Source organism: Emys orbicularis, chromosome 4 (assembly GCF_028017835.1).
Source record: "Emys orbicularis isolate rEmyOrb1 chromosome 4, rEmyOrb1.hap1, whole genome shotgun sequence".
Lineage (NCBI taxonomy): Eukaryota > Metazoa > Chordata > Testudines > Emydidae > Emys > Emys orbicularis.
The window spans coordinates 118,945,059-118,967,995 of NC_088686.1; the positions used below are offsets into that span (position 1 = coordinate 118,945,059).

General features: G+C 39.6%; 1 protein-coding gene across 2 annotated transcripts in view; it reads right to left on the minus strand.

Moving 5' to 3' along the window:
* Positions 1 to 1,926: 1,926 nt before the first annotated feature.
* Positions 1,927 to 22,937, minus strand: part of NAP1L4 (nucleosome assembly protein 1 like 4) — a 59,179-nt gene continuing 38,168 nt past the window's right edge. Inside the window, exons 10-16 of one of the 2 annotated variants that reach the window (XM_065403844.1) lie at positions 20,105 to 20,250; positions 14,792 to 14,814; positions 14,300 to 14,419; positions 12,878 to 12,907; positions 11,013 to 11,069; positions 9,718 to 9,755; positions 1,927 to 2,216 (exon numbers count right to left, since the gene is read on the minus strand). In XM_065403844.1, coding sequence (XP_065259916.1) covers positions 9,750 to 9,755; positions 11,013 to 11,069; positions 12,878 to 12,907; positions 14,300 to 14,419; positions 14,792 to 14,814; positions 20,105 to 20,250 — 382 coding nt within the window. In that variant the 3' untranslated portion in view covers positions 1,927 to 2,216; positions 9,718 to 9,749. The remainder of the gene's footprint in view (positions 2,217 to 9,717; positions 9,756 to 11,012; positions 11,070 to 12,877; positions 12,908 to 14,299; positions 14,420 to 14,791; positions 14,815 to 20,104; positions 20,251 to 22,937) is intronic. The other variant, XM_065403843.1, reaches the window with a different exon arrangement.

Genomic DNA, 22,937 nt, shown 5'->3' on the forward strand with positions numbered 1-22,937 from the left:
TTTTCGGTATTTCATAACTAATTTTACATTGCTATTTGGTATATATTGCTTTAATTTCTAATTGCAACCTTCACTTTGCCACTCTATCAGGATAGGCTTTTATCCAAAGTTGTCCTACCTTGATAGTGGAATCATGGGTTTTTTGGGGGCCATCTAATAAACCCTTCTTAAAAGAACTCCCAAATCTCTCTCAATCACTCATTTTTAACACAGAAGTACATTTCAACCATGATGAATAAGCAAGAAACAATGGTATTGGCATGGTTCCTTATTCATTTTTCCTCATGTGCATCAAGCTTGCTCAGTTTTGCAAGTAAACACTTCACTACCAGCCCAGTAGAACTTATCTTGGGCTGTGATGGACTATCAAGCTGGGTTTCCATCTCATGCATCACTGGTAATAAAGTTATTGTGGATCAAATTGTGTCCTCTGTCACCCATGCAACCTCAGTCTATAGTGGGAGTGGACAGGTAACTTGCCCTCCAGAGTCTTTCCTGCTGGTGACTGGAGGAAAATATTCAGCTGGTGTGTCAGAGCCCAAGGTGAGAGTTCTGGCAGTTAAGAAAAAAATCTGCAAACTGAGCAAGTCTGATTATGCAAATGAGCAAGACAAACTATAGAACCCTTACAATAGCATGTATCATTTTTGTATCTGAAGTTATAAATATGATTATGTATCTGTACTTCAAATGTGTTTACACATGGGTAACGCCCATTAGAAATAGCCTCAAATCTTCTCTAAAAATAGTAGGAAGCTGAACACTTTATACCAAGTGTATTCTTGCATTAGGTGGTCATAAATTTTTGGCCATTTGGCACATCTCTTTTCATACTGCATACAGATGCATGTAAAATAGGAAATCAAATGGGTGTGTTCAGTTAATATAGGAAAAATGAACAAGACAGTCACTTTCCATGTTTCACAACTTTAATAGAATATTTAACTATTCTGTACAAATTGAAAACACTGTATTAAGTTACAAATGTGTAAGGTAAGGCTGGAGCACTCTCTACATGCCTGGTCACAGTGTTGATACAGCTGCTATTCAACTGCTGCCAGAGGTTGGCATTGGATGCTTAAACTAGAAATGTGCACCTGAAATTCTGCACAACAACATAAGGTAGCTTTGAAGACTTCAGAGTTTTAAACAAAACAAGAAACTGTGGAACAGAGTAATTTGAATGTTGCAAGTAAAACAGAACTTCGAATTTACTGAGTTAAATTTTGTTAATTTATATGTTCAGAATGAAAGCCCCTCCCATGCTGGATATTAAGCAATAAGACTACTGGAAATTTTCTGGTTCTTTGGCTGCAACCCATTTCCATCAACAGCAATAATTTGGCCTGTATGTTAGGATTTTTCCCCCCCAAAAGAGCTGTGATTTTGAAACATGTTTATTTCTTCTACTACCTTCAGAGAGACCAAATTTTCCTTGTACAAATACCCATATTTTATGCAAACAGGAAAAGATTTTCAAGTATATTAAAAACTATTAAAAAAGCACTAATTCAGTCAAAGTACTTACAAACAGGAATAAATAAATAGAAAGATGAACAACTACATAAATCTCGAATGACATCCCCATTAATGAAGAATTACTTCAATTTAATTGGCTTTACTGAGATAATAAATATGACATTTGAAGCTGCTCAAGCACTAGTCTGATTTGTAGGTTGCAGGAAAATTTTATATTAAAAGAGGAGAACTACTAGCAAAAGTCAAGTCATACTGTTGTATTTGTTTTAGCTATCATAAATTTAATTCGTTTAGTTTTGCTTCTCAGCACATGTGCTATTCCACAATTTCAATGTTTACCAAGAAAATGGATAGTCTTTACTTTGTAGTTTGGACTAGTTCCCTAAGAATAGGGCAAAAGGTTAATCAGAAAGCCTACAGACAATTATTTCGCTACAGTGTACCAAAGGCTGTAGAGTGTGCTTTATTTAAACCTCATATTTCCCAAATGCAGTGAAGATACCACTGTACAAGTTAAGCAAAAAATAAGAAAAAAAAAAAAAAAAGTTAGTGAAAATCATGCACTTGAAAACAAATTAATTTTAAGCATTGTTAATAAGATTGTGCTGCAGCAATGGAATATCCTGAACTGCAGGCCAGGTATCCAAATATATTTGTTACAAGTTGTTCAAATATCACTCTGAAGTGGTATTTCCTTATTATTGTTGTTTGCACTCAGCAGGTTGGCTGGAATCTTTCTGTTTGGAGAGGAAAAAGAAAAAAGTTAAAAAAGGAAGACGCCTACAATGGTAGTTCACTCAGTGCAATTTGGTCATGCATCCTTTATAGGCAACTAAATAGGTTACCACCACAAATGTCTACTGGGGAGGAAAGCTACAGGTCAACATGGGCTAAATCACGAGGTGCTTAACTACAATTCCCATTGACGTACAGTTGCTCAGCACTTCACAGGTTATTCTATTATACTTGTATTCTCTCTACCATTTAAGAACATAAGAATGGCCATAGTGGGTCAGACCAAAGGTCCATCTAGCCCAATATCCTATCTTCCGACTGTGGCCAATGCCAGGAGCCCCAGAGAGAATGAACAGAACAGGTAATCATCAAGTGATCCATCCCGTCGTCCATTCCAGCTTCTGGCAACACAGAAGAGTTTCAAAAACAAAAATTCTCAAGTTCACATGTAGGCTCCTAAATAAGTGGCCCAGTTTTCAAAAGTGCTGGAGTCAAAGGAAGATGCAGGGTGCTCAGCATTTTTTGGGGGAAAAAAAATAATAATCAATGCACTTGTTTTTTCAAGTCTTGGGCTCTCTGTTGGAGATGATGGAATGTATTTAACAGGTTGTGCTCCCCTCAGATGCCTTCTGCATCACTAGCCAATAACTACTCAACTGTTTAACACTCAGACACTTCTTGCCAAAAGTTAATCTGATCTATCAGAGCCTTCAGAAAGTAAAAGCACCGATAGCCCTACAACAGCACAGGGAGTGAAACAACCTGGGGGAAAAAAAACTAACAAGAAAGGTGCGTTGATTAAATGCTCCAACTGCTTAGCTTTACAGTTAACACTACCACACAACGTAGCAGGATATTTTAATCTAAGCATATACTTCCCTTTATTTGTTTCTCTCATTACCCACATCTACTATAGATATAGGGTTTGTGTTTTTATTGGTTTTCTGTGGTTTTTTTAGCCACACAAACATGCCTTTGTTGAACTCTACGGTAGGAAGGAAAATAGCTATAAGGAAGACATCTTTCAAGACAATACACCACTTCGACTGTAAAATGATTTATACTTGTTAACTATTCCAAACCTCAGGGGGTAGCCGTGTTAGTCTGTATCTACAAAAACAAGGAGTCTGGTGGCACCTTAAAGACTAACAGATTTATTTGGGCATAAGCTTTCGTGGGTAAAAACCTCACTTCTTCAGATGCATAGAGTGAAAGTTACAGATGCAGGCATTATATACTGACACATGGAGAGCAGGGAGTTACTTCGCAAGTGGAGAACCAGTGTTGACAGGGCCAATTCAATCAGGGTGGATGTAGTCCACTCCCAATAATAGATGAGGAGGTGTCAATTCCAGGAGAGGAAAAGCTGCTTCTGTAATGAGCCAGCCACTCCCAGTCCCTATTCAAGCCCAGATTAATGGTGTTAAATTTGCAAATGAATTTTAGTTCTGCTGTTTCTCTTTGAAGTCTGTTTCTGAAGTTTTTTTGTTCAATGATAGTGACTTTTAAATCTGTAATAGAATGACCAGGGAGATTGAAGTGTTCACTTACTGGCTTTTGTATGTTACCATTCCTGATGTCCGATTTGTGTCCATTTATTCTTTTGCAGAGGGACTGTCCGGTTTGGCCAATGTACATGGCAGAGGGGCATTGCTGGCACTGATGGCATATATAACATTAGTAGATGTGCAGGTGAATGAGCCCTTGATGGTGTGGCTGATGTGGTTGGGTCCTCCGATGGTGTCGCCAGAGTAGATATGGGGACAGAGTAGGCACTTCAATCTCCCTGGTCATTCTATTACAGATTTAAAAGTCACTATCATTGAACAAAAAAACTTCAGAAACAGACTTCAAAGAGAAACAGCAGAACTAAAATTCATTTGCAAATTTAACACCATTAATCTGGGCTTGAATAGGGACTGGGAGTGGCTGGCTCATTACAGAAGCAGCTTTTCCTCTCCTGGAATTGACACCTCCTCATCTATTATTGGGAGTGGACTACATCCACCCTGATTGAATTGGCCCTGTCAACACTGGTGTCAGTATATAATGCCTGCATCTGTAACTTTCACTCTATGCATCTGAAGAAGTGAGGTTTTTACCCACGAAAGCTTATGCCCAAATAAATCTGTTAGTCTTTAAGGTGCCACCAGACTCCTTGTTGTTTTTATTCCAAACCTGAACATTTCATAATTGTAAAAAAGCAAGCATAAAGAATACATGTTACATTCATTATTCATCATCAGGTGCCCAAGTGCCTCTTCCTAACTGCCTGGGTTTCCAAAGGACACTGAAGTTAGTTAATTGATCTGCACTGATATAGCCTTAAACATCAGGTGCCTATCCTGTCAAGAAGGAATCTTCATACACTCAACACGGCAGCAAATAAATGTTTTGTTTTTTAAAAAGCCTATTTGACACATACTACTTGTAATCACATGGGACTACTGTTTGATTAGATGTGGATAAGAGGGAGAACATGAACAACTTCCTAGCCATCAAAAAAGCCTATTTCTGAAGTAAAGAACATTTCATGAAACAACTGCTTTGTAGTGGAGATAAATATCAAGTCAACTGACGGCAGTTTCCATTTCAAATAGACAGCAGAAACATCAGTTAAGAGCAAGATAGATTAGGTCATTAATACTATCAGAATTGCAAAATATAGCTAAATTTAACCCAAACACTTAAAGGAGTAACTGATGAATTAAAGATTGTTTACAACATTATAATGGTTTAGAAACTATATTTTAATCCTACTTTAGATCTTTTTAATATAACACAGCCTTTAAGCAGGTAGGAAAGGAAATATAAAGTATTGATGTTACTGCTTCAAAGAGAAAAACAACTATTTTATTTCAGTTTTATTCATGAAGACAAAACCCTTGTGATTATATTTTCCAATAAACTTTTTATTATCCATGTTTTGTACCACTTTACAGCAATAAAGATATTTACAAAAAATAAAATGCTGTTGCTTAATTTCAACAAAATACATGAAATTGCATACTACAGAGGGAACTTGATATGTAAGTTTCACATGTTAAAACCTAGATATTGTTCTACATGCTATACCATCACACTGAAAATCTGTTTGTATATCTCTAGGATAGCTGTTTTTCAATATACAGTGCTTTGGGCAAGGATGTCAAAAGCACCTAAATCTCAGTCTTTCAATGAACTATCTTAGGCACTTAGGAGCTTAAGTCCCATTTTAAAAAGTAGATAAGGTGCTTTTGAAAATTTTACCTGTTAAATGCAATTGAAATATAAATGATCTAAACCCCAGTATTTCACACAGTAAATTGCTTTATTTGCCTGCCTCACTAAACCCAGTCTCCAAGCACAGAAGGAAAAAAAAGATGTTGAGAGAGAGCGAGCACGCATATTCAGAAGGTTAACAGATCTGGTTCTGCCAAACTAGGGAGTTCCAAGACAATCCACCTTTTCACAGAGAATACCCTGCCAAGAGGGACCCACACCAAAATGCGGGGGAATGGAGGGTTGGTTTAACTTGAGCACCTTCACCATCTACATCTTTTGAAGTATCATAGGGAGCGAAGTGATCTCTTAAAGAACCAGGACCCAAAGTATTTAGAGCTTTCCCTTACTCCTTGAACTCCACCAGTGCAGATCACATAGCACCAGGGGTTTGCTCCTGAGCTAAGGCTCTGTTCAGCAAGCTGACAGAGATATTCTCTAAGTTTCAGTTTCCAAATGGTCTCAGTGTGTAGCCCCACACAGAGAACATTACACTAGTCTAGCCTTGAAATGACAGAGGCATGGATAGTTGTACACCTCTACCCCGATATAACGCGGCTTGATATAACGCGGTTTCACCTATAACACGGTAAGATTTTTTGGCTCCCGAGGACAGCGTTATATCGGGGTAGAGGTGTTCTAAGGTTCACATAAAACCATCCAAGTTGCACTTGCCTTGTCAGGTACAAACAGAAAGTGGTCTTCGTTACAGATACAGTTGCCTGGGAATCCAGTAGCAGCCTAGGAATCTAACAATACTCCCAAATTGGGAAGCTGTTACAAATTGCAGATCTTCTTTCTGCTACTGGTCTGCCCTGAGCCTCCCTTCCAAGTCTGCAGCCCCTTACCTCCTATGTGGTCACTACATGCAGGCAGGTTTGCTGGACAGTAGCACCAGGAGGAATCAGTGCTGGCATGTGCTGAGCACTGGTCACAGGCAGGTTTGCTGGACAGTAGCACCAGGAGGAATCAGTGCTGGCATGTGCTGAGCACTGGTCACAGGCAGGTTTGCGAGGCAGCAGTCAGAGAAGATAAATCCCAGCACCTTCCTTCCCTGGCTGCAGCCTTGAAAACCTGCCTGCAGGTGGCACCTTTTTTCCAGGATAGGTTGCTAATAAGTGGCACGCTGTTGCGAATATCCAAATCCTATTAATACAGATGTTAATGGGATGGGATTGATTTCCAGTAAAACATTGCAATTAACCAGAAGTTGCATGGAGCCGTGAAATTGACAAGAATGACAGCCAACAACCAATGTAAATAATGCACTGTCTACAGAGAGGCTGCGTAGCCCTAACTACACCAACATGAGAGACGTAGGGTTTGAGTTATGTTGGTGTAGGGCACTTACTTCGGCAAGAGCAAGGCTGTAGCCGATACACTGACATAGTTAGGTTGATATAAGCTGCCTTACGTTGGCCTAGCTGTGTACTGTAGATCAGGGCTGAGTTATTCACTGAGCTCTACATTCAAGCTTTATTTGTAGCTCCAAATTTGCAGTGTGTTGGGGAGGAGAGGAAAGAACAAGACAGATCCAAGACACTGCAAACTTCCCTGCTCAAACTGCTTTCCCGGCTTCTGTACATCCCCAAAGCATTGCAGATTAAACGCTTTTCAACTACACCCTTTCAGAACACTGAACTGATAAAAATTTAAAGTCCAGCAAATATTTCAAGTAATGTGTCTGCTCATTAATTATAAAGTTCTGCAAGTTAGTGTCAATGCCTCGATTCCCAATCCTTTGATTCATATTAGGAATAGGTTTATTCAAAAGATATTACTGACTGTAGATGCTGTCACTCATCTTTCCACCACCGTTTAATGTTATCCTGTCTCAGAACAACATATGTTCCTGGTAGATTTACCAATCTCCTTCTGGAAAGCATCCAGTGTAATACAATGAAGTAATCATTTTGTTCCACATTCTAGATTGACATGCATATCTGATAGCTGGTCATCCACTTATTTCTGTACCCTTAACAGCAACCTGGCCACCAACTACTGTGGGATCAACAAAAGGTAGTGAGCACTAAATACTTGTTCTCAGAGTCTTCAAAACAGGTTTGCTGCTTAGTACTGGAGGCTTCTGCCAAGGTTGCTTTGAAGATGGAGCAAATATTTTGAAGCATCAACTGTCATCCTCTCAGGAGGGGAGACTTCAGCCCTGGAGTACTGACAGAACTATGCTGGTTATCTGAATTTAGCCAGTTAGCTATCCTTCTCCCCTCAGTGACATCATACTCACTCCTTCAACCAGTAAGGGCTGGTCCTCACTGGGGGGGATCGATCTAAGATATGCAACTTCAGCTACGGGAATAGCGTAGCTGAAGTCGACGTATCATAGATCGATTTACCTCGCGTCCTCACGGCGCGGGATCGACGCTCTGGTGGAGTTCTGGAGTAGATGGGGAGCACGTTCTAGACGAGACGCGATAAATCGATCCCCGATAGATCGATTACTATCTGGCAAGTAATGAAGACGTACCCTAAGCTAACAAGGGTCCTCCAAGGCACACAGTGTACCAGTTACAAGACACCTAATTGGCTACTTATACACCTCTACCCAGATATAACGCGACCTGATATAACACGAATTTGGATATAATGCGGTAAAGCAGTGCTCCGGGGGGGGGGGGGGGGGTGAGGGGGGCGGCGCAGGGCTGCGCACTCCGGTGGATCAAAGCAAGTTCGATATAACACGGTTTCACCTATAACGCGGTAAGATTTTTTGGCTCCTGAGGACAGCGTTATATCAGGGTAGAGGTGTACAGCCTAACACCTTTATACAACACCAACCCTTTGCACACTGCTTTACACAAGTGACATGGTTCTGCCTGAACACTTTACAATCTAAATTAGACGAACTTAGGACAGGTGGATAGGGAACAAAAAAAGCAAATCAAAGCAAGAAAAAGCAAGCATATTCTGATATTTATATAGCAAATGAGCTATGTAAGAAGGGAGGAGTAGACAGCACAGGAATGGACGTCAGTGGACAGTTAGGCAAAAAGTGGATTTAGGAGGAGAGATCTGAAGGAGAGTAAGGATTCTTGGTGCACAGAAATGGTAATGCCTTCCCAGGCACAGGGAACAGAGAGTGAATAAAAAGGAAGGCAGCAAGAAGAGTTGGCCAAGTGAAGGAGATAAGATGGGAGAAATGGAAGATAAACTTTTTGTACTGACAGGATTGGAGCCTTGCCAATCTTAAGCTTTATTCTGAAAGACGGGGAGCCACTGATGGGGAGATGAGAGTTGAGTCCAGATGAGCGTGAGGGAATACGACATGAATGAGTTTTGGCAGTGGGGGTAGGGGCTGGTTTTCAAAGCAATTAGATTTGTAGAGAACAAATCACAAGATAAGCTCAGTCTTGAAGTTGAGTGATAGGAAGTACAGTGGAGTTATCAATCAGTCAAATCACAGGGTATGGGGAGAAGGTTAGGAGGAACGAGTCCAGTTTGTCATGTGTTTTGGAAAGCAGCAGGATAGCTATGAGGAAACAGAAAAAGGCACAAGCCTTAGGAAAGAGGGGGAACAGGTAGATTTGAGAAAATCCCATGTGAGCAGACAAGATCACTCAGGGTGAGAGGGAAGAAGGGAGCACCGGAGAACAGGATCCAATGAAAGCAACACCAAAAGAAGGATAAGTGAACCAGGAAAATAAAGAATCATGGAAGCCCAAGAAAGAAGATGATCTGGAGAAGTGGGTAGCTGTCAGAGACAGCAGAGATCGATTATAGATAAAATACTTAGATTCAGAATAAGTCAGTGACTCATGAGGAGAGTTTCAACCAGAGTTGAGAAGGACTGAACTGGAGGAGAGAGTTGCAAGTGTGTTGTAAATACAGATCTATCAATGAAAACCAACTAAAAGTCACACTAAAAAGACACAGTATAAACCCAGATACAAGAGAGAACATCTTTGTGACAAGTCTCAGAGGTATAACTTGTGTCCTGAGAATGTTGTATGTTCAGTATATAATGTTACCTTGGAGTGCTACAATGCAAGCATAAACTTGCAACAGGGAGGCAAGGAGATAATCTAGATATAAATCTATTCTAAGGATACGATACATGGGTATCCAGCCACAGATATTTCTCTCTACACTTTTCTGAACTGCAAATGAGGCCTAAAACCTGAGTTTCGCCTAATTTTTTTTTTAAAACCAGAAAGGTAGCTATAAATAAACCACATTGCATGGGCTACACATTGGAAGTTAGGTATGAATGGAATTCCACCTTACCTAGAAATGTATGAATGATAAACAGACTTAAATTACACCTAAATGGAAAAAAAATTGAAAAGGAACTGTCAGCATGAAAAAGTGAAATGTACAAAGTTATACAGGAGGCAACAACCACAATGTTCTGAGATAGCTTAAGACATGGTTCTGCAGAATACCACACTCCACAGGGCATGCTATTGAATACAGATCTACAGCACTGCAAAGGTGTATGGCCACTGTAATTAAGAATACAGTAACTGGTATGATTCTTCCCTGAAGTATCTTGGACACCATTACTCCAGTACTAATGATTTTTAATTCTCAGCTCACCCATCATTGCCCCCCAGCTACTCTATTCAGGAGAGCCATGAAAACGGAGTGTGAAATATTGTTTCCGCAAGTGCTATTCTTTCCCTGTTCAAACAAATGTTTCATCAAGAGTACAGACTTCTTTTAATACTTACTATTACAAGAGACAGGATTGATTCCTGGCATGGAGGCTAAAAGCGTTTAATAGTATAATGTGCATATTGTGATAAATTCTGCAAGGCCTGGTGTATCAGTACCATGATCTCAAATTGGAAGTATTGTAAGTTTTATATACTTATTGCCATTAAAGAAATGGAAAGATGCTACTTTAATAGCAAAATGAATAGAACAGTCTCCTCCCCCTTTTCATTAACTTTAGTTGCTAACTGTCAGGGTGACTGAATTATGGCTGAAAACTAGGTAAAAGGGGGAGCAGTGACCATATTTTACTGAGTTTTAAACAAAGCCTTATATTTTGTACTAGCTCTCAGCTTTTCTTCTGGTTAAACACAATGACATGATGGCAGTGTGTGGGATTCAGCAAGGCAACCACAAAGAAAGGAGCAGAGTTACTATACGAGAAAAGTAGATGGAGCTAGCAAACAGACTTGTCAAAGAAACATTAATTCATTCTAAAACTAGACTTCAAAGTGGTATAAGATTTCTACCTACACATGCTGTAAATTGGTTTCTTTGCAAATATTTAAATATTCACCTTTAATTTTACATAGGAAAGTGGTAAACATATCAATCACATCTGTTCCCCAGTGTAGGTATGTGAGAAAATTAACATGTCTAATAAATACTGTTATTTATGCATTCATAACTTAAGGAAAATATTTAAGAAAATCTGCAGTTCAGAAGTTAATTCCCTTCACAATACAAAAAGTGTAAAAGAACAGGAATGAAGAGAATGTAACATAGTATACTGATACGTTGTTCATGGTCACAGTTTGTACAATTCTAATGTACTATAAGTATATATGCCCAAACAAAAAACTAACCTTAGGATCACTCTCTGTATCCTCCTCTTCCTCTCCCTCCTCTTCACCTTCCAATTCCTATGATAAAAGGAAGAGAGATTAACAGGAATTAAAATTAGATTAAAGCAACTGCTTACGGTGCACAAAGCCAACTATACAGTGCCTTCTATTGCATTCCTGTGTGTGTCAGCTGTGAAAAATAAATCTACTTGGGTTGGACGAGACAACCAGTCATCTGGTCCAGAAAGTCTCAAATGTCAGTGTGGATCTGAATGTAATATTCCTGTGGAAGTTACTGCAATTGCACAGAATTTTTTTTTTTTTTTTTTTAAAGTGCCTGCAACACAATTCTGAGTTTTGTACTTCTGGAAAAGACAGCTAGTGGATCTGTCTGATTTTGTTCCTCCATTTCAACCCTTATCTCATCTGTTTCTTTGAACAGTCATGTGCCCCACACACATGCTTCTTCACTACACCTGGATCCTTTCTGTTCTTCCTCTTGCACATGTCTTACCTCAAGTTGTAGTATCTCGATGGAGGCAGATAGGCTAGCTCAGGGGTCGGCAACCTTTCAGAAGTGGTGTGCCGAGTCTTCATTTATTAACTCTAATTTAAGGTTTGGCGTGCTGGTAATACATTTTAACGTTTTTAGAAGGTCTCTTTCTATAAGTCTGGATATTGTTTTCACCCCTCAGCTCAGAGAGCCGAGAATAATATATAACTAAACTATTGTTGTATGTAAAGTAAATAAGGTTTTTAACATTTTTAAGAAGCTTCATTTAAAATTAAATTAAAATGCAGAGCCCCCTGGACTGGTGGCCAGGACCTGGGCAGTGAGAGTGCCACTGAAAATCAGCTTGCGTGCTGCCTTTGGCATGCGTGCCATAGGTTGCCTACCCCTGGGCTAGCTCTTTCTCATCTGCTTTTACAAGAGTTAAAGCTTTTCGCTGCAAAAAAACTGGGACTCCTGGGGAAGCAGGGGAAAAGGAGACAGCATGATGTGACCTGCTAGGTCAAAGGAGGCCACCAGTCTAAGAATTGGTGATGTACTGCATTCCAGTACTTGATTAGGTCATACTACCATGGCATCTTTATGAAAAAAGATTCTCAAGCACATCATAGTGAAAGGGGCAAAAAGCAAATAGTTAATATCTGTCAAAGGCACTGATTTGTCCCCAATGTTGCTTTTATATTCATTTTAGCGCAGAGATTTTGTATAGAGCCTATCATCACTATGTTTGTGCTCTAGTAACACTGGAAAAAATTGATTACAGTGGTTGCCATAATACAAAACTGCCTGTGAACCTAATTAAACCCGTTATAACAATTCTTAATTAAAAGGATGTATTTAATTTCTGAGAGGACCAAGCCCCATCTCTAGAACAGTTAAAACAGACAGTTCACAAGCCTTGTCCAGTGTGTCCCCCCAGCGTGCAACTAGGATTGAGTTTCCCGTTAGCCTTCCTTACAGCCCAAGGTTTAACTTGGTAAACAGGTACACAAAAGATTGTTCAGTGCAATGCAATCTTCACATCTGCCCACAAAACAATTTCAACATTAAGTCATGGTTAAAAAAATGGACGTGACAATCAATTATTCCTTTGTCAAATATTAAAGAGTTGCAACTGTATTTTGATAATGCAGCTGAGATACTAGACATAATTGGAATGTGTGCTTTTATGGAATATACGTACAGCAAAAATTAGAATCTGTATAGATTTTACAGCTGCTTAACGTTAAGCTATAATGACTATTTTGTAGAGGAGTATGAACATGGCACCATGAAATACATACATCCCTGTTTGTCCTATATGGGGCTAGATATTTCTATTTCAGAAAGGAGAATATGGATTAGTGATCTACAATCGACACAATAGGCATCTCACCTCCTCTTCTCCTTCCTCTCCTTCTTCAAACTAAAACAAAAATAAAACATTTAGGTTTGCAGAATGTTTTATGCAATTAGCTACAAATGCAAATGCAAATGCATAGCAAATGCAAGTACCCTTCAAATAATCTCAAAACGCTTAATTTACCTTCTAAAGCACTAACCCCATTTTACAGGTGTGGATGGAGAAACACAGAACTAAGTTATTTGCTTAAAGTCCTACACAGAGTTGGTGACACATCCGAAGTCTATAATCAATGTCTCCCAACTCCCAGTTTATCCCGTTCTCCCACTCATTGTAGCCTCTACACAATGCTGCCTCCATGACAATTGCCATTTAATCTTATATCAAGAAAAAGGGCGACACCAAATCCTGGAATATAGCTTTTCAGACATGTGTCTACTAGTCAGATGTGCAGTTTCAATCACAACTTGCCTCAGCTCAGCAAGACAGTGACTGGGGTATAATCATTAGAAATTATATAGACAGAGAATATAAGTTTAAGTAAAGGAGGCACCACAAGCCCTACTTTTAATTTACAAATTGAACTCAGGGAATAAATACAAATAATGAATATGCTTCTTGCATAATGTACATTTTTTAACAAACTGAACATTCAAGCAGCATTAAGGAGAAACTTAAGAGCAAGAAATTTACAAATAAAGGATGCTATTACCATCTTGTGACTAGTATATTTATACTAATGCAAGTTTAAGCGGTATACTGGTGTTCTTTTCTGCTGCATTCATCAGGGTATTCAGCATAAGTGATTTTACATTGTTTTTTAATTTGGCTTTGTTTGAAGACAAGATACTACAAAAAAATTCTCATTTCAAAGCGGTATTTAAAATTATTTGCCTAACCAAACTGGTAAAGGCAATATAGTTTAGAAATACACACATCTTTAAAGAAAAAGGCCAATCCTTTCTTCGTCCAGAAGCCTTCTCTTCTGCCTCGAGCTAGTGTTTTAAATGCTGTATCTCCTGTTTCCGCCAAAAAAATGTGTGAAGTTGCCCACTCAAGGAAACCAAATTCTAGATGCTATATTGCTTCAGAGGTCCAATCAAACGTGCAGCTACAGCTCAACAAGCACAGTCATGGCCAGGTTCAGTTCTGTGGGCTACAATAATAAAGATACTGTGGTTGTTGCCTTGTCCAAAAGAACCCTCTCTACCTGATTTCAGAAGTCCTAGGCAGTCAATGGAAGGTTAAAAAAAAGTGCAATGTGACCCTATTCAGCACGTTATTTCAGTGTATCTGATTCTGATAAGTAATTTATTCCCACGCAAAGAAAAACCAATTCTGCTTTTTCCTTTATTTCACTTGAGAAAGTAATGGTATTTACTATTTCAGTCACAAGAATAATAGGCAGCTTTTATGTAGAGAAAGACATACAAGATAGGTGAGCAATATACATACGTTATCATCATCCTCTATTGCTTCCCCAGTGAAATAAAGCACAGCACGAGGGACTATCCTTTCACGGAAGAAGTGCCCAATTTCAAAGTCTGTGGCTAAAGTAAACTCTGAATCTTCATCCTGTAAAGCAAGTCAATCGGATTTTAGAGAATTACTACTGGAAATGCAACACTATGCAGACATAATGCTGTTCATCATGGTTCAGTGATATCCTGTGGCCAACTTGATCTCTTACCAAGAAGGGCTGTTGTAATACAGAGATACTGGGGATGAAGTGGAAGAAATGGGCTATTGGGGAAAGTGCTGGGGCCAATGATGAAAGTATGTTATTTTAAATCAAGCTGTAGCTCAGATTTCTTATTAGGCAAAAGTCAGACTAATGGAGAAATGTGTGTGATCACTGATGTATGCATCTGAGTAAAGCCTAGGAAGGGGAGCTTTAGGACAAAAATATAGTAAAGAGATTTCAAATCTTGTTAAAGTGAGACTTACCAATGACTCTCCATCCCCAGACACTACAAATAGAAAGAGGAAAAAAATTCATGTAACACTGAAAAACCCAGTCCATCTGGTTGTTCAAGCTTGCAGGATGTTCTATGAGAAGTTTTCTATTCATACAAGTGTTGGGTGGATTAGTGTTTGTTACATTAGAATTGTAAAGCCTGCAAGTGCTAGGTCCTGTTAGCATTACTGAAAGGAAAACAATTCAGTTTCAGTCTAAGACCTTGCCTATACTACAGAGCTTTGTCGACAAAAGTCAACTTTTGTTGACAAAATAGTGGAGGTGTACACACTACAATGCTCCATCCCGCCGACTAAACTCTCCTGCTTTGCGGACAGATAAGGAAGCAACAAAGGAGGAGCAAGGAGGACATGTTTTGAGAGGTGCTCCAATCTTCAGAAGCCGAAAAAGAAGAACGCAGGGCATGGAGAGAGACTTTAAAAGAAAATTATAAAATAGCCAGGCAGGACAGAAAGGAGAGCCAGGAGTGAATTTTAATGGGCCAGGAGCAGATGATAAAATTTATGGAGGAGAAAATGGAGATGTTGAAGTCTTTAATCACACTGCAGGCAGAATTCATGTTTGCTCAGCCCCCCCCTGCAGCCGATAGAGAACTACTTTCCATGCCCTCCCCAACTCCTCTCACACATTCCTTGCAACTTCCCGACCTGTCTCAGTATCCTGTTCACTCCACCCTTTTGGACAGCTTCTAAAATTATAGCAACTACACACAACCGTAAGAGCCTATACTGCCCTTCATTTGTTTTTCCCTTCCCACCAAGCCTTTTGTGTGTGTCGTTAATTGGTATTTAATAAAAACACTCTGAAAGATAACCAATCTTTATTTGTCTCCTACACATGGTGGTTGCTGATGGAATTAATACACAGTGGCAATCTGTTCATTTGCTGAGTACAAATCATGGTTAGGAATTATCAAAATTTTCATGCAAGGCAGCAAGTTAAAGTATGGCAGAGTGCTGTACAGAAAGACATTATTGGAGCTCTTTGTCAAAATGGTGCCTCAAAGCCTCCCTGATTCGAATAGCCTCCAATTGTGCCCCTCTAACAGCCCTGGTTTCTGGCTGCTCAAAATCAGCTGTCAGGCGATCCACCTCCACGCTACACACCAGGGGAAATTTTTCACCCATAGCCTCACAAACATTATGGAGTGCACAGCAGGCTGTACTCCTGGGGGAATTCTGCACCAAAAAATGAAAAATTCTGCATACATTTTACAATTCTGCATATTTTGTCAAAACACCACAATATCATCATACCAGTTTCAATTATTTTGGTAATTTATTTCAAAATACCTGTCAGCAAGTATGTCTGTAACAATACAGACAACAAAAAAGATTCAGGAAATGTTTTTTGACAAATAGATTCCTTACTAGGCATATTAATGTAGAACTGAGTAATAATTTAAAACTTCAGTACAGAACCGTATTTCCTGCACCCCTCAGAAGCAGTGCAAAGGCTTGGGGGAGTCAGGGGTAACGGAGGAGCTGAGGAAGAGGGAAGTAATTGCTGGGAAGGAGCCTGGGTTGAAGGGTTGTTGGGTATGGGTGGGCAAAGTATGGAATAGGTTTTTTGGGGGGGGGGGGGGGGGAGCAGGGCAGGAAGGGATTGTTAGGGAGCATCCCCAATGCAGACCCTGGCTGACCTCTAGTCTCTCCCATTCAGTCAGGCACATCTGCTCCTATCCCCATGTGTCCCAGCCCCCCCTCAGCTAGCCCCCTCCCCTCGTATCCATGTGTCTGTGCCCCCACTCAGCCATCCCCCTTTCCCCTTGTAGCTCTGCACCCTGCTTCCATGCTGATGATGCTCATTAAAAAATATGTGTTAATTAAATTCTGACTGAACTCCTTGGGGGAGAATAGTATGTCTCCTGCTCTGTTTTACCCGCATTCTGCCATATATTTCACGTTATAGCAGTCTCAGATGACCCAGCACATGTTATTTGTTTTAAGAACGTTTTCACAGCAGATTTGACAAAATGCAAAGAAGGTACCAAGGTGAGATTTCTAAAGATTACTACTGCACTCGATCCAAGGTTTAAAAATCTGAAGTGCCTTCCAAAATCTGAGAGGGACAAGGTGTGGAGCATGCTTTCAGAAGTCTTAAAAGAGCAACACTCCGATGTGGAAACCAGAGAACCTGAACCACCAAAAAAGAAAATCAACCTTCTGCTGGTGGTATCTGACTCAGATGATTAAAGTGAACATACGTTGGTCTGCACTGCTTTGGATCGTTATCGAGCAGAACCAGTCATCAGCATGAATGCATGTCCCTTGGAATGGTGGTTAAAGCATGAAGGGACATATGAATCTTTAGAGCATCTGGCATGTAAATATCTTGCGATGCCAGCTACAACAGTGCCATGCAAACGCCTGTTCTCACTTTCAGGTGACATTGTAAACAAGAAGCAGGCAGCATTATCTCCCGTAAATGTAAACAAACTTATTTGTCTTAGCAACTAGCTGAATAAGAAGTAGGACTGAGTGGACTTGTAGGCTCTAAAGTTTTACATTGTTTTGTTTTTGAGTGCAGTTATGTAACTAAACAAAAAAATCCACATTTGTAAGTTGCACTTTCACAACAAAGACTGCACTACAGTACTTGTATGAGGTGAACTGAAAAATAATATTTCTTTTATCATTTTTACAGTGCAAATATGTGTAATAAAAATATAAAGCGAGCACTGTACAACTTTGTATTGTGTTGTAATTGAAATCAATGTATTTGAAAATGAAATTAAATATTTTTGGATGTTTTTCTACAATTTGTATTCTATTGTTTAACAGTGCGATTAAAACTGATTAATCGATTTTTTTAATCATGATTAGTTTTTTGAATTAATGGCGTGAATTAACTGCGATTAAATTGACAGCCCTAATATATTTACACACATTCCATGTGCAAGTATTTTCTACTCCAGATATGAACTATGTATTATGAATAGGCTTGACAGGATTCAAGTTTAATTTTCTTTGTATAATTGAAGGTGTTTATTTTTAAGCTCCTCCTCCCCAAATTGTATCGATTTAGATTTTCAGTGGCACAAAATTACAGGGATCAACATCACATATGAAAATATATATTAAATATCCTTAAAATCGAATGCTAAGAAGTTAAAGCATCTTTTTTTACTTTGCCTATTTGTAAATTTCAATCATCAGTGGAAATAAACGTTTTCATCAGTTTGTGTGTTTACTATGAAATCCATATGTACTGACAAAAATCCAGTCCAACCCTAATTATGAAAGGCTTGCAGAGACTATACAACATGTGCTGGTGCTTCCAAGGGGGTTAACCAGACAGTTTACAAAAGCAGACATATCTACCAAAAAAAAAGCTATGACCATTTTGATCAGTGCATCATCTATGAAGTTCACATGATGAAACACTTCTCAAACTCACATATTTAAAGAGAAGGTTGGAGGTTGCCATCGGAGACCAATCTCAGATGGTTGGACTCCTGTTTACAATCTAGTTAAGTATCGTTTAAAATATTAACAAGTCTACTTTTTTTATACCTTCCAACTTAAGCAGTCTGCGGCATTAGGAGAATGTATGTGAGAATTATCCATACACTGTACTAAGCAAAATGTGTGCCATTTTCTTTGACCTTACAGCTCATCAGTATCAGTTTGCCAGCACCAAGATTTGGGAGGCATTTGAAGAAGCCACATATTTACTCCAGACAGACAGAATACACACTGGTGTAACTTGCAGAAGGAATTTCTCTACGCTAACACAGTTCAAACCATTTTGAATGACATATATAACAGTATGTAGTGGCCAAACCTGCACCCCAAGCTAAATTCTCTTTGAATCATAATAGCACAAGTGAAACTTAAGTTATCCTAAATGAGCCACTGGGAATACTCCTATCATAGGGAAATCCCCTAGAGATAAAGCCAGCTAGCTCTACACCAGTTGGTCCTGCTCCAGAGGCAAGTTTGGGACATGTGGTGACGTAGCTGGAGTGTGTTCCAGCAACCCTGGGGTCAGCAAAATGGTCTCCAAAGCACCATTCCAGCCAGCATAAGTTTAGCACCTCTGTGGCTTCTCTAAATTGCAACAGAGGCCAATGTGGTCTTTGGATACCCACAGGGTCAAAGTAGAAAAGTAGCATAATGCTAAATCTGCACCACTTTCCAGATTATGGAGCTCTGGCATGCCAAAGAATCTAGCCCACTATATTTATATCCCCAACATCCCAAATCCAGCGACAACTCAGGCAACCTGTGATTGTCTTGTTTGCAGAAAGTGGATGTTTATATGAAAATAAAATTTTTGGTGGCATTTCTATTTACATCCTACATAATGTGATACACTGATGAAAAGCCCTATATAAGAGTAAGGTATAATTATTACTCCTATTACTACAGAGGTTTCAAGGTCTACAAATAGGTGTTCTAAAATATCAACTAGAGACCAAAAAGGAACGAACATAACATATTACACTAAAATTCTTTAAAGATATTGCAATCACAGGTATGTATTTTCTCTCTCTATGGCAGATAAACATAACTGCAGAAAACCCCCTGGTGCAAACAGGGCTTAACCAGAAAAGGGAAAAGAGCACAAGGCCTCTTGAAGTCCATTAGCAATTTTGCTTAATTTGGTCAGTTTAGCACTTGGATACAGGTGATAGGCACTATAGCAAACCCTAACATAATTACAGCAGTTACATCCTGTTCACCCTGAAGGCTTAAGCAAGATCAGTCTATTGAACCAACTGAGACTGGATGTGAAATCTTCACACATTACATCTAGAATAGAAGTATGGAGCCACCTTGTGGTAAAAAGTAAAATATCCTTAAACTAGCAATATTAAAAACATGGGCCAGCCACAATATGCTAACAAAAGGAGTCCTGTCTATACTGTTCTTCTTCAGCTAATAGTTCCCTGTAGAATTAGCTGATTATAGCTAGAGTAACTCATTTAACAGTTATAGTCAAGGCAAAATCTGAGTTTAGTTATTAGCAAATAACAGCTTTTTCGGGCTGATAAATAGCACTTGTTTCAGGCTCCAGATATTTACACTGTCAAAAGTAGAGTGACAACACCCCATCTGTTTCAGTACTCTAAAACTCTCCCAATATAGATCCCACTGCTTAGGAATGATTTAGCCACTCATTTGAAGACGTTTATATGTTACAACAGTCACATCATAAAAGCAGAGTTACAGATAACAGCCTAAATATAGCCAAGGTGAAGAAACTACTTTTATAAAAACAGAGTTTGGGTAACTATGCAAAAATCCAGATATTTTATGCTGCTCAAACAAGCTTACCTTTTATGGGGCTGAAGAAGTTAAAAAAAGAGTCATTGGGTACTTGTTTGGTAATTGTTCGAACTGTGCCTCGACCCTTGTGTTTCTGCTTCTTCTTGATTGTTTTAACTGTAACATTTTTTCCTTTCTTCCATTCAATAGTACACCTAAAGACAGCACAAGGAATAAAGGCTTTAATGCAAAGAGACATTTGGGGGGAGGAGAGGAAACAAGGCATTTAGTGCAATAAAAAAAAATCAAGGCAGATTGTTTGCAGTTCTAGATAATTGAGACTGCTTTACAAAATGCTAAACCTATTTTGAACATATTGAACTTATTAATGTTGTAGTTACAAGGACTAATGTTTAATGTACAAACCAATATTTTCTTAAATGCAGGAGCCAAATGATCTGTTAACACCCTTGTGCACAATTCTGTCAATGGAAAGAGGCTATAAACTTTCTGCATCTGGCCAGGTAAGGTTTCCTTTTTGTCAGGGAATCCCTAGGTGGGGAAGTGGGGACATGGCCAGTGTCACTATGCTCCTGGCACATCCTCTTTGAGCTGCAGGCAGCCAAGCATAAATTAAAAGACAGTTCAATATCTGCTAATACCAGGGATCAGAGTAGTCCCAATACCCTAAGAATCAGGGAACTGTGAAGGAGAGACAGCCATCTTTACAGTCCCCTGCCTAGTCGTGTGCAGAGCACAGCTTGGACTAAACGACCAAAGAATTGAGCCCAACATATGCTAAACGAGAAACTGCTTGCTGTTCAGGTCCTTGCTGCCAGAATGTCACCTGACTTGGTTCTCACTGCGCCTCAACTGAGAGACTATATCTAGACGAAGTTTAGTCATGACTACTGGTGCCACTGAATGAGCTGCAGCGTAAAAAGTTCTGTCCTAACTGAAACAAACCCTTAATTAAAGGAGGCTGCTTGGCACACTCAGCCAACAGTTCAGTGGCCAAAAACATCTTGTTCCACAGATGTCGTCTCAGAACAATTTGATAATTAGCTATTACATGGATGGGGTCAATGAACAATTGATTTCTTGCTCTAGTGATCCCAGTAACTAAGCGTGGGATCCATGAATGTACTTAGGCACCTAAACCCCTGACTTTGGCTACACTACCGTGGTAAGTCGACCTAAGTTCAGCTACGTCATTCTCGTAGCTGGAGTAGTGAGAGTCGATGTAGCTTAGGTCGACTTACTGTGGTGTCTACACTGCACTGGGTCAATTGGAGACCCTCTCCCGTCGACTTACCTTACACTCCCCTTCGTTCCCAGTGGAGTACTGGAGTCGACTGGAGAGTGCTCTGCCGTCGATTTAGCGGGTCTTCACTAGACCCACTAAATCAACCCCCAGTGCATCGATCGCAGCAGCACTGATCCCTAGGTAGTGTAGACATAGCCTTAGACACCTAGTCTCCCACCAAGTTCCAGTTTTGGCTCCACTGCGATCCACAAAACTGCCATCAAATCCTGTAGGCACCTAAGCTGATTCAATGCCTATGTTTTTCAGAGTCAAAAGTTCCCTACTGCATATATTCCTGCCTGTGAGCATGCACGCTGCTGTCTTCCTTTAGGTATCCAGACACCCGTCTCCCACCTAAGTCCCGGAATGATTCAAAAACAGGGGAAGACAGGTGTTCAGTTGCTTAAGTCATGTGTAAGGCCTGATCCAGTAGGCAAGCTCAGATGTCACCTACTAGATTGGGCCCCATTCAAAATCCAGCTGCAGGATGACGAGGAGGGAGTGGTGCCCCCTTATAACTTTTAGGTCAGCAGATAAGAGCACTCACCTGGGATGTGAGAGACCCACTTCAATTCCCCACTTTCTACCAGAGTGGGAAAAAGGATCTGAAAAGAGGGGTCTCCCACTTCTCACGAGAGTGCTCTAGCCATTGAACTACGGGATATTCTGATATGACACAGCTTCCTGTTGAAGATGTTGCACTCGGAATAAATAATGAAAGAGTAGTTGGAGCCAGGGGCCTGGACCCAGGATCTTCCACCTTCCATGTAGATGCCTTAACCACTGGCATAAAGTGTCCCTCCTACTTTCTCTTAATTTTCACCAGGGAACCCTTCATCAACTGTTTCCAAATACGTTTGCTTGCAATATTCTGAACACTTGAGGTACGTTGGCAGGGTGCCTTGGTTTCAGCACACTTGTCAACATACCTCAATCTTCCAGGGACCATCTCAAAGAAGACTCCGAGGATAGCTCATATACATGACTAGGTTTGGACGGATTACATTTTTATTGGTAAATGTCAATTTTGCCGCACACACAAACCAACAAAATAAAAAAATATTGCCATTGATAACAAATTTACAGATAGCCAAAGTAAGAAAATGCTGCTTGAGAACTCAGAGTTGGACTTAAGGATTTTTAATTTGTGTATTTTGACACGGATGTTAATTTTTGCATTAATGTTATAAAGCTTTAACTTTTTGAACCTCAGCATATACTGTCGTTAACTTATTGTCTGGCCCCCCACATTGTCTGATCCCCCCCATAATTTCCAACAACCAAAAATTTAAATTCATAAGAATCAGGAAAAGATGCTTAAAATTAAATACTAATATCCAATTTTTTTTTAAATATATAAAAATCAAATTCTACCAGGCCTACAAGTGACTATTGAAATTTTTTTTGCTGAACTTCAAGAATGCTAATTTAATGCCAATTGTGATGGTAGGGTTTTGAGGCAGGCAAATGCCCAATAAGGACTAGACTGAGACCAGCCATTAACTTTGAATCAAAACAACTTTTAGCCTCTACCTACCTGGACTGAATTTGAAAGACTTGTATCCTCACTACTAATCCCTTGAACTGGAGAGGCAG